At 42.5% G+C, this 11,382-nt stretch overlaps 1 protein-coding gene across 1 annotated transcript; it reads left to right on the top strand.

Annotated features, from left to right (window-relative positions):
• The first annotated feature begins 56 nt into the window (after window positions 1-56).
• On the top strand, window positions 57-11,328 carry MNS1 (meiosis specific nuclear structural 1). Its single transcript, XM_086620571.1, has 10 exons — window positions 57-278; window positions 2,851-2,970; window positions 3,193-3,308; window positions 4,100-4,202; window positions 5,060-5,289; window positions 5,998-6,214; window positions 6,293-6,400; window positions 7,874-8,131; window positions 9,191-9,316; window positions 11,029-11,328. Exons 1-10 carry the CDS (start codon window positions 57-59, stop codon window positions 11,167-11,169), a joined length of 1,641 nt encoding a protein of 546 aa, XP_086476697.1. The 3' UTR covers window positions 11,170-11,328.
• The last annotated feature ends 54 nt before the right edge of the window (window positions 11,329-11,382 follow it).

Below are 11,382 nucleotides of genomic sequence, written 5' to 3'. Positions count from 1 at the left end.
TTTCAACACGGTGCTTGATTTCTTCCCAAATAAAAACATACAAGGGAGGCTCCTACATGGAGCAGCAACTTGCTGTGACAGCACAGCTGGGAGGAGGGGTAGCAAAAGCAGATGCTTCCCCCTCGGGTGGAGGTGGATCACCCAACAGAGACGACCTTGGTGAGGAGAGCGCACACCACATGCCAGGCGGGCACAGGGCAGAAACGCATGCCCTGGTGCAGGTGTGCTACCCGTGTGCCAGCACCCCCAGCAAGCGTGCGGGTGATCCAGACAGAGAGGTGCCGTCAGCGCGCCGGGGGAGCGAACAGCAGCCCCCGTAGCTCAGGGAGGGCAGCGAGACACGAGAGCCGGGCTCTCTGTGGAGAAGCACGGTGGGAGTCCGAGAGGCCAACAGTCACACACTGAAAGGGGGGAAGTTCTGGTTGGATATAAGGGGGAAAAAAAGTAAGATGACGAAGCTTTAGGACAGGAGCTGGCAGTTGTTGGGGAGCTCTCAAGAAGAAATGAGACCAGCAGTTGTATTTGAATTGGGGGAAATGATTGTTTGCCATCTTTTAGTATTCAGTTTAACAAAAGGAGCAGGGCAGGGGTATATTGGGTGTTCCTGTGGACTTTCTGGAGTATTTTCTCCTCCCTGTTCTCTACATGGGGTGACTGTACACGCTGAAACATTACTTACCTTTCTTTGGAAATCTGCACGCACAGTATGTTTATGGAACTGTCCTTGTGGATTAATTTATGTTAGGGAAAACTATCAGGGTATTAGAGTTAAGAATTTCTGAGCACAAACTGCCATAAGGTATCAAAGATAAAAGAATCCTCTGGTTGCATTTTGTTTTCTTCTTTGCATTTTAAACACGCTGCAGCAAATCTGAAACATACGGCAAATAAAAGAACAATGAGGCACCAAGGATGGGAAACCTCAAAATGTTTTCCCTTTGGGATCTTACTGGATATGAGTGCTGTGTTCTGTCCCTTCTGTGAAAGATACACTGCTCACAAACACTGTTGACATGCAAATGCAAGCCACCTTCTAATTTTAAGAAAAACTTTGTGAACTGACTTGTTGGTCTCTGATATATGTGGTTGGTGGGTTTTTTTCCGAGCACTTTTGCTCCCACCTGTCTGTCTGAGTGCCTTGCTGTCCTGGAGACTGAGTCAAGGTATACTTAATGTTCTCATTTTAGTGTGTTGCTGTTCCTAATTAAGGACATCTCATGAGCAAAGATGAAATTTTACATCTGAAGGTTATTTGCTGCTATTTCCAGAAGTGAGGGGAGGGGACCGGATTTTTTTATTTCGTTCGATAAGAAAGAAAATTTCACTTATTTCCAGTGAGGCATATAGCTGTTTACAGAGAAGGGACAGAAAAAGTATCTTTTTCACTTTTACTTCTCCACCACCTCCAAACCTTGAGCACCACTGAAAGTCAGTGCTGTGCCAGTGCAGTTAAAAGCTTCCTTTTTTCAAGTCAATGCCTTGGAATTGTTGGGGAATAGGTCCTTTGACACTGGTTTCCTTGCCTACTGTTGAAGAAACTGAATTTTTTTTTGAGAGAGAGTTGTAGTGGTAACACCACTTGGAAAAATGAAGTAGGGAAAGTTTGTGATCTTTTTCTATCTTGTCTCTCTCTGCTTGTATCATTTCAGTTAAAGACATGGTCTCCTATAATTTACTCTCCCACCCACCTCAAGCCACCCCGCCCAAGCACTGTGGGTAAAACATTATTCTCATGAAAAGGACAAAGAATAACCAAGGCTTCAGAAAGAATTCCACTATTTGGGAGACTTTGTAAAAGATTGGGAACTGAGTTAAAATTATTAGTGTTCTCATCTCATTAATGCATAGATATAGGTGTAACTAGCACAGAATCAATAGAAACATGCAGACTTCTTTTTACCTAATTCTGAGAGGTGTTCTTCTCTTAAGCTTTATTCATTTTAATTAATTTTATAAAGTAGGTGACTAATTATTTTTAAATACTGCTTTAAATAAGCTTGTATGTATTTAGTTTCATGTAACTATGTAGAAAGGAAAATAAAGGTGAGGAAATTGGTAAAAGTGGGTGGGCAGAGTTTGCAGAATTGGATGCCACAATGTTCATCTCTGTCCTGGAGCAAAGCCAGTCAGGAGAAGCTCTTTGGAGTGAACAGTTGTGCTCTGTGCAAGGATCTGACTCTCTGGAAACATTACAGGCTGGGTTTTCCTTTTGCCTACCAGGCCTAAATGAGGCTTGCCATATACCAAGCCGCCCTACCAGAATCACGTAGAATTGTATATTTTGGTGCTGTTCCTGCCTACTCTTCTGGCTGTCGATTCTCACCTGTGACTGTGTCCCCCGTACTCGTTCGGGATCCATCACAGCAGCTCCGAAGCAGAACAATGTGGAATTAAATGCAGCCACCTCGGTTTTGTGATGATGGATGAGTAAAGTGCGTTAACTTGAAGTAATAATTCAACGAATAATTTTCTTTTTTAAAGACGTATTTTGGTAGTTGCGTCTCTTCCGGCTCCCCGTCCTCAGTTCGTCCCGATTGCCGCTTCTCCAGAGCAAGGGCCGCAGGACCATATCCCCCCCGGTTGCTCGGCGACTGCGCGCGCTCCCGCCCCGCCCGCCCCGATCACGTGTGAGGATCGCGTCCCGCTCTCAGCCAATCAGCGCGGCGCGTTTCCCCCGGAAGTTAAACCCGTTCCCATCCCTGCTGCCCCGCGCGTTGCCATGACAGCACGGCGCGGCGGCGCCGGGGCGGCCGGGCGAGATGGTGAGCGGGGCGGCCGGGCAGCGGGGCGGCCGCCGGGCAGCGGGGCCGCGGCCGCCCTGTGGCACCGCCTTTCTCTTGTCGCCCGCAGGCGTCCGTGCAGCGGGGCGCAGGGCTGGCGGAGGCGGAGGAGCGCAGCGGGCGGAGGCGGGCCGCCCGGCTGTGGGCCGCGCTGGAGCGCGAGCGGCGGCTGGAGGAGACCGTGCGGCGGGTAAGAGTGGCGGGGCCGGAGCGGGCCCGGAGCCTTCAGGGTGTCCTCGAGTAGCGCGACCGCAGCGCCGCGGGTCCGCCTGTGATCGGGCGGGGCGAGGGTGAGGGGAGGCGGGTCTGCCGGGGCTCCCGGCGTCACCCCTCCAAAGATCTCCTATTGTTGGCTGCGTGGTGCTGCGACACGCCTGGGAGAGCCGCCACGGACGGTGTTTGTTCCCGTCAGGCCGAGCAGAACAAGGAGCAGAGCGCGCCGCGGCTGCGGCAGGAGGAGGCGCGGGCGGCGGCGCAGCGCGACGGGCTGAGGGACGAGAAGATGAGGCAGCGAGTGAGGGAGAGCAGGTACGGCCTCAGAGACCGCTGCCGTGTGTAGCCAGCCGTTACTCAGTCGACCCCAGCTCTGGCAGCTCGGCGTGCTTGTGCGCTCACGTAGTCGAGCGTGTTTCTCCTGCTGGTCTTGTTTTTCTCAGTCGCGTTCCGGGCTGAGCCTCAGACGCGTGGGATGATCGCAGGCGGTGTTCTCCAGCTGTCAGTGAGCAGCTTCAGACAAGGGCGTGGGAGGTGACTGCCGGGCCGACGGGAAGGGAGGTGTGACGTCCGCACTGCGTGCGGTGACGTAGGCTAAGTGGAAACAGGACAGACCTTGCCAAAGTTGTAGCAGAAGCGGAAGGGAATCCGACCTGGAAGCAAAACTTATTGAAGATGAAGATATGATAAAAAAGTTGGTTTAAAACAAATTTTGTTAATAATAGACAAACTCTCTCCGATCAACATTTTCATTTTGAGTATATGTTTTTATGTATATATACATACAGTTATAGATATAAGTACATATTTATATATGTAAATATATGTATATATTTATATATGTACACCTACATTTATATAGTTAGATGTAAAGCACGCAAAACTTCATAGCGTATATACAAGTATAGATAGTTCTTGGTTTGATACAGGATTGATTTCTTTTTCTGCTCTTCTACTAGAGCAGAATTTTTTCATCTAGAATTGGGCTTTTCCCTTTAAAAATAATTATTTTTAATTGTGTTTAAATAGTGATGGAAACGTCAATTTTTTTCCCATAGATACTGACCTCCTTGTTATAGTATAAATTTTATTTTTTTCCCCCTTAGTCTTGAACTTCGAGAGTTAGAAAAAAAGCTGAAATCCGCTTATATGAACAAAGAGCGAGCTGCACAGATCGCTGAAAAAGAAGCTATGCGGTATGAGAAAATGGTAATTGGCTTCACTGTGCATCCCGGCACCCAACTGCTGTAACTCTTTGTATGGATTGTGCTGAAAACCTTTCCTTTGAAGTTGACCTTTTTATTTAAAATACTGTTAGGTTTGGGCATTCGGTGTTTATTGAAAATATGTCTTGTGTTATGAAGGACTAATTGGCTGGTAATAACCAGCCATAAGAAAAAGGCTTACTTTGCCATTGCAATCAAAGTAGTAGTGAATTAAGCTGTGCGAATGGATATAGATTTTGGTTTTACTGGTTTTGTCATATTTATCTAAGTTAAAACTACAAAACACTTTGTACAGTAAGTCCTTATTGTAGGGAATCCTTACCTCAGAAGCATATTGTTGAAAATATTGTTACTATTGTTAAACATATATCTGAATAACTTCAGAAAGAATTACCAACTTTTATTTATACATAAAATCACAGTGGTGATCGGGCACTTGATTCTATTAACGTTTTATACAAAATTCAATGTATGCAAATTGCCATAAAGACAACATGTTTATTGAGGATGTTCTGCACAGTTAAACCATGTTCCAGTCGTTACACCGATGTCAGCTACTTCACTTATGCTGAATGCTCTGTCGTGTCTTCGTTCAGTATGTGGCTTCCTTCAAGTATTGCTAGTTCTCCTCAAGTTGTTTAGATATTGACGGTTCTCTTCAAGGGTTCTACTTACTGAATTCAGCTATTAAGCATGTTAAGGCACTATATTTATAGACTGAGGTGGAAAACATTCCATTTTTGTAATGCTGTATAATTCCCTTTTATACTGTGGAATTTTTCACTACAGGTTGTATTGGCAGGAGTAAAAAGGAATCTGCATTGCTTTTTCCCCCTATAGAAACGTGAGGCTGAAATAGCCCAAAAGATGAAGGAAGAGTATGAAAGGGTAATAAAAGAAAGAAGTTCTGAGGAACTGAGGCGAAACAAGGAGAAAATAATGTATCAGCAAGAACTGGAGAAACAGCTTGAGGAACAAGAGAGGAAGAAGCAGGATGCTTACAAAGAGTTTCTAAGAGACAAACTCGTGATTGATGAAATTGTAAGAAAGGTCTATGAGGAAGACCAAAGGTTAGTTACTTTAAATTTTTATTCTTTATTAATTTAAAACAAAATAATTAATATAATTCTGTATAGAAAACTAACTCGTACACGTTTATTTCATAGACTAAGGGCCATTTTAATAGGCCGACTTGCATGGATTTTGCTGTTCAAATGTCAGAATGTTCTTGTCATTCCAGTCAGCCTTGTTCCCCAAATGTGAAATCCAGCTTATTTCAAGAAACGCTTCCGTTAGGCCCATCGTGCTGGAAGTGACTGTGTATCACAGATTTCCACCTCGCCTCCTGTCCCTTCCTCTTTAGGCCTGTCTCACAGAAAGGAGGCTTCTGAGGGCAGGGGAGTGGTGGTGGTGGTGTGGAGGCTGAAGAGCTTAGTATAAATAAATAAATAAATTAGGAGATTCGGGTGCCATTGGGCCATGGGGCTTCCTTCTCCTTTCTGTTTTGAAGGAGTGCCTGTAAAACGGAGTAGTAGCGAGTACTTATGTGTACAGTCTGTGCTCCTGAAGAAAGGTGTTAGACATGAGATTCCCTTTTGGGGGCAATTCACTAATAAGTCTTTTCAATTTCGACACCTATTTTCTAGCTAAACAGATAAGGAGAGCCACTTAAATCTTAGTGTCTGGAATATATTGTTAATGGCGAGGATACAGTCTGTTTAATGTTACTCTGCAGCATGTTAAAAAATTATTTAAACATTTTTTTCCATCTTCTACAGAGAAAAACAAGTGAAGTTAGATAAAATTAGAGCAACTCAGACATATATTGAAGAATTTAAGAAAGAACAAGCTATCTGGAGGAGAAGGAAACAGGAAGAGATGGAAGAAGAAAATAGGAAAATTATGGAGTTTGCCAACATTCAGCGACAAAGAGAAGAAGATCGAATGGCTAAAGTTCGAGACACTGAGGAGAAAAAACAGAGACTTCAAAGCATGGTATCAAAAATTGAAATTGTAGAAAAGCTTACTGTAAGTCCTTGTCTTTTACTTAGAATTCCTTCCTTCTTGGAATAGATTGCTCAAAATCTGGAAAGAGAACAACAGAAGCGTGAAGAACTGGAACAAATACGACAAGAGCTGCATCTGGAAGAACAAGCAGAGACAGAAAGGAAGAAGGAGACGGTAGGTGGTGGCAGGTAGTTGAAGTAGCACCTGTGTATTGGGGGGGAATATTTCACTTTCCCTGGACGACTTCTGCAGATACATAGATGGATATTTTGGTACTTGTCAGATACCAGCTTTTCCCTATGTGTGTTATGTGTACCTGTGCATAAACTGTTAAGGGAGAATGCAAGTGGACAGGAATATTGCAACTTTGCCATAATTCCTGCAGAACATTCAGGTTAGTGGAGGTGGTCTGGATGGAACTTTTGTAAAATAAAAATAGTAGTGTGTATACAGGAAAACATATAATTTATGGAGCACTTGTACCTATGGGTAAACAAATCTAATTTAAACAAATATAGGAAAATGAAACCATTTTGAAACGCTGATCTAGAAAATAAGTAATAAAGTGAATGTAGGAGACAGTATTTTATGTAGTCTTCGTCTGTCCCTTCACTTCTCCTGATGTCTTTGTGATGGACCAGCGCTCCTTCAGTCTTTGGAAATTGTCACTGGAGTTGTGATGCTTAAAGAACATTTAGTGAGAGTCTATCCCACATGCAATTCCTTCTACATCTGAGGATGTGCTTCAGTGGTCACCTGACTCCCGTTTCCACAAGTTTTCCTCTAACAATGCTGGCAGGGTTGTTCATGGACTGGGTTGGGTTTTATTCCCACTTTGGATTTGCTAGGCCTGCAGTGTTAAATGTGACTTTGGGATGGCTTTGAGGGACTTTGTTGAGCCCATTATGTTCTGTGATCTGTCTCAAAACAAAAAGCTTAATTCTGACAAGGGTTTAAGTGCATACATGAATTTGAATTGTTTTCATTTCTCTTCTGGCACAAAACGTCGATTTCCAACACTATTTCCTAATGTTCTTAGTCAGACAAGCAGTTTGTACATTAACGTAGTTTTTGGAGGGAAAATTCTGTCCTTTGAATTTCCTTTGCCATCCCTAATCTATTTATGTTTTAATTTCAAGCAGGAAGACGACTGAGGGTTTTGAACACCCTTATTGTCCCCTTTCTGTATTTATTTATCTCCGAAGGAGAATGCTAGTAACTTTCAAGTTCAGGTTGAAGTTAAGCAGGTTAATTAACTGCGTGCTTTTCCTAACGTGCCTGTCCACACCCTGTCTTACCTCGCTTTGGATGACAAACGAAACGTAACACAGGCTGAGATACACATTACTGTTAGTTTTAGAGAGCTGGTTCAGGATGACTGTCTTGTTGATTCACTTTGTGCTAGTGGGGAAAAAAAAACCCACCTCCTTTTGATTTTTTTGATTTTGAGAATCTTGAGATGTTTGCCAAACTGGTTAATACTGGAGAGCGCTGTCAGATATGGAGTGTTGGCTCCAGTTATTTATGCTAGAAGGTAACAGCTACAGTAAATTTATTCCAAGATGAATTGGGTAGGTTGGCTGACGGTGATCATAATTTTCCAAAGTACGTTCAGTCATACAGCATTTTATTGCATTTCTTTTATAGGCAGAAATTGAAAAGAGAATCAGGCAACGCCTCGACTTAAGGCAAACATATGAAGAACAATTTGCTTTAAAGAGGATAATGCAACAAGCAGTGCAGGAAGAGGAAGAAGCTTTCAGGCAACAGATGTTGGCCAAGTTTGCAGAGGATGATCGCATTGAACAGATGAATGCTCAGAAGCAAAGAATGAAACAGCTTGAACACAGAAGGGCTGTGGAAAAACTTATTGAAGACCGTCGCAAACAGTTTATTGCAGATAAAGTAAGAGTTTTCGCTTTTGCCAAAAAAACTTTTGGTTTGAGCCAAAGTGTTTCAATACGAGAACACTTCTGCTATCCTCAGTGACAAGACTGTTGTTACTAGGGGAAGGTGAGAGAGGAATTGCAGAGAAATGTGCGGGGGGAAGCAGGCCTTTGTTTTGGTTTGCTGACAAGAAAAAGGTCTTTTTAGATCTAACGCTTTTTTGTCACTCAAGAGGTTCGAACCAGCACCGTCCCCAGGCCCCTGTGTACCTGACATGCTCTGCAAATAGCTCTGTGAGAGCCCTGGGGTCAGCAACGCCGCTGTTGTGCGGTTCGGCGTCACTGACAGTGATGCCTGAGAAGGGCAAGTCCCAGCCTTGATTTTAGATTAAGTCTCTCAAATTATCATCTGAAGAAGAAAAGACGTAAACTGAAAGGCCTTTTCAAGGCCCGGTTGGATGAGGCCCTGAGCAACCTGATCTAGTTGGAGATATCCCTGTTCCTTGCAGGGGGGTTGGACTAGATGACCTTTGAAGGTCCCTTCCAGCCCTAACGATTCTATGATTCTATGAAAAGAAGTCGTGGGATCTATACTGCAGTTTTCGGACCTGTTTGTAGGGTATAAATCACACATGTACTGTGAATTGTGATTCGTGGTCATCAGCGTGAGAATACGGGCCTGTTTGTGCTTTTCCTGGGTTAGAACATAGGGCAGGAACAGTCTGAGAGCCAAGAAGGAACCAGAACTTCATTAACTACCTTTAAAAGGGCTTCTGGCATGAGACTAAACACTTACAGAGCAGGCTAGCCCCATGCCTTGCCGTTCAGTCTGCTCTTTTGTCTGAGTTTGTTTTCTAGTTATGAAACATGTATTGTTTAAACCGTGCTTCGTGGGTTTTATATACACTTTGCCATCCTTTTCAAATTAATTTCCTGTGACCAGGAGTTAATAAGTGGAAGCTGAAAATCTACTTCACTAGAAGAAATTTTCTCTTTACACTGTGGGGGATATTGGTGGAAACAAATGCTCACAGAACTGAAACCTGAACAGTTAGGAAAACTTGCCGGTTTGTTCTAGGAGCGTGAACTTGAAGAAAGCCAGTTAGAGGAGAGAAGACAAGAAAACATCCGTGCAATTGTTGAAGAAGAGAGACAGAAACTCCTGAAAGAGCATGCATCTAAGTTATTGGGTTATCTTCCTCGAGTAAGTGAACTGTATTTTAAATGCTTTAAAAGTTTGTTTTCTCTTGTCAGTTTTCTTTTGGACAGTTTAAGGTGAAGTTGCAGAACTGTAAATTCCTGGAGCCGGTGGGTGCCCTTACTGTGTGAGCTCTTGTGTGCTCACCTTTTCCTTTTCTCTTGTGGTTTTTTGCTTTTTGAGTTGGGAAGCAATTTACAAAAATATTCTTTCTGTATGAGGGGCTTTGGGCTCTACTGCAAAATTGATGCCCTGTACAGAACTTACTAAAAGCTTCCACAGTGCTTTGCACAGCCAGTTCTCCAATGGAAATTGGAATTCCTTCCAATTCCATATTCCAATGGAATGTAAGCTCTAAAGCAAGGTTTTTCTAGCTAGAAAGGAGTCCAGCATATCTTAAACCTTATTTCCACCAAATTTCTCTGTTGGGATTTTTGGGAGCAATTTCCTAGTGTCGGCTGTCTTCTCAGGCTTCTGTTACTATGGAAACAAGGCCTCATTTCTGTTGCAGTGCAATAAACCGCAGTGCTTACAGAAGCATTTCAAAGCGCTCTCTGTTCATCCTTACGTTTTTAAAAAAAGTTAAAAAGATGGAAGAAATTATTGTAATAGGAATAAACTACAATTTATTTTGTATTATACTTCATAATTGGAAGGAGCACATGATGGTACAGAAATGAGCAGAGCGCTGCTTTAGGGATGTAAAAACGCTTTGACAGTAGGGAGAGAATTATCTGACTGTTTAAAGAAATTCTTCAATACTGGAAAACGTTGTAAATATAGCTTAGTATAATTTTTATTCAAATATTAACACGCTAATTTGGTGCATGAACGTGTAAATTTTGAGTGAATCAGTTATTTTCTAATGTAGATTTAGTTAAAAGATAACTCAGCAATATTTTGATATAGTTTTCTGGTTTGAAGTTACTGTTGCGGGAAGTCTTGGCTATTTCAGAGTGTCCAAGGCCCATACCTGTTCCATGGTACTGAGGTTCTGCTTTGCTCTTTTCTCTCTGTTTCACCACTGTGTCTGAATCCTGTGGTCATACATCACATTACTTCACTCAAAATAGTTAAATAGAAAAGTGCTACCTAATTCTAAAGTCTCCAGTGGAAATGCAATTTGTAATTTTTTTTCCTAAATGCTGCAAGGTATGTTCTGTGGATCATACACGTTTTTAGCCCTAAAATTAATTTAGAATTAATTAGAGATTTAGATTTCTGTGTTCTCCTGCTTCCCTTTTCCAAAACATAGTTTCTGATCAAGTTGTTCAGTATCAGCTCATTTCCAAAGTAATTTCTTTGTTCTAATTTCTGCTCAGCTAAAGGTGGAGCCCCAGCCAGGGCCTCTTTCCAGTGTAGTCGCTTGATTTTTACTAAAGGGGCACCTGTGCTGCACTGACTATAATCACTTTTATTAGAAAAAGAATGCAGATAATGTTGTGGTTTTGTGTAGTGGTTATGTTAGAATCTTGATGGGGTTCTCACCGTCATTTGCACGAAGAACAAAAGAGGCAGTTAGCACCAAGTACACCAATTTGAAGTCTCTTGAAGTTTTGTAAGGGTTTTCAGCGCTGTTTGTTTTAAAGGTAACACTGGTACCACCAGGAATACCAGCTATTACACTCACTTCCACAGAAAATTTCAGAGATTTGTAATATACAAATCTCTCTACTTTGTTTTACCTTCTGACATGTGTTTCTTTTCCCTTACTGCAGGGAATACTCAAAGACGAAGACGACATTAACATGCTTGGAGAGGAATTTCGATTGGCTTACCAGAAGAGAAGAGGTAATGCGTTTTCAGAAGGGGACATTTCCTCCGTCTCATCTCCTGGTTTGCCACTAGATGTCACCTGATTTCTAATGAAAATTTCTGTTAACAGTGAGGAACTCCTTTTTAATATCATTAAAAGTCTCCATTTTAAGACTGGAGTTCTAAACTGATGAGCAGCTGATTTTATTTAAGAGTATGTTGTACTTGCATTTTTCATCAATAAACTGTTATGGATTTCTCAATTACTCTTGGTTACTGATGTAGCAATGTTAAAAATGCTTTCTCCAGCAACTCTG

The sequence above is a fragment of the Tauraco erythrolophus genome, chromosome 14, assembly GCF_009769465.1.
Source record: "Tauraco erythrolophus isolate bTauEry1 chromosome 14, bTauEry1.pri, whole genome shotgun sequence".
NCBI lineage: Eukaryota > Metazoa > Chordata > Aves > Musophagiformes > Musophagidae > Tauraco > Tauraco erythrolophus.
The sequence above is the reverse complement of the archived record's forward strand: the minus strand, read 5'-3'. Positions and strand labels throughout refer to the sequence as shown.

Coding starts and splice junctions, on each gene's coding strand:
- MNS1 (XM_086620571.1), top strand. CDS start 57: ATGGAGCAGCAACTTGCTGTGACAGCACAGCTGGGAGGAGGGGTAGCA. Junction 8,132..9,190: donor AACAGTTTATTGCAGATAAA/GTAAGAGTTTTC, acceptor GGTTTGTTCTAG/GAGCGTGAACTTGAAGAAAG. Junction 9,317..11,028: donor TATTGGGTTATCTTCCTCGA/GTAAGTGAACTG, acceptor CCCTTACTGCAG/GGAATACTCAAAGACGAAGA.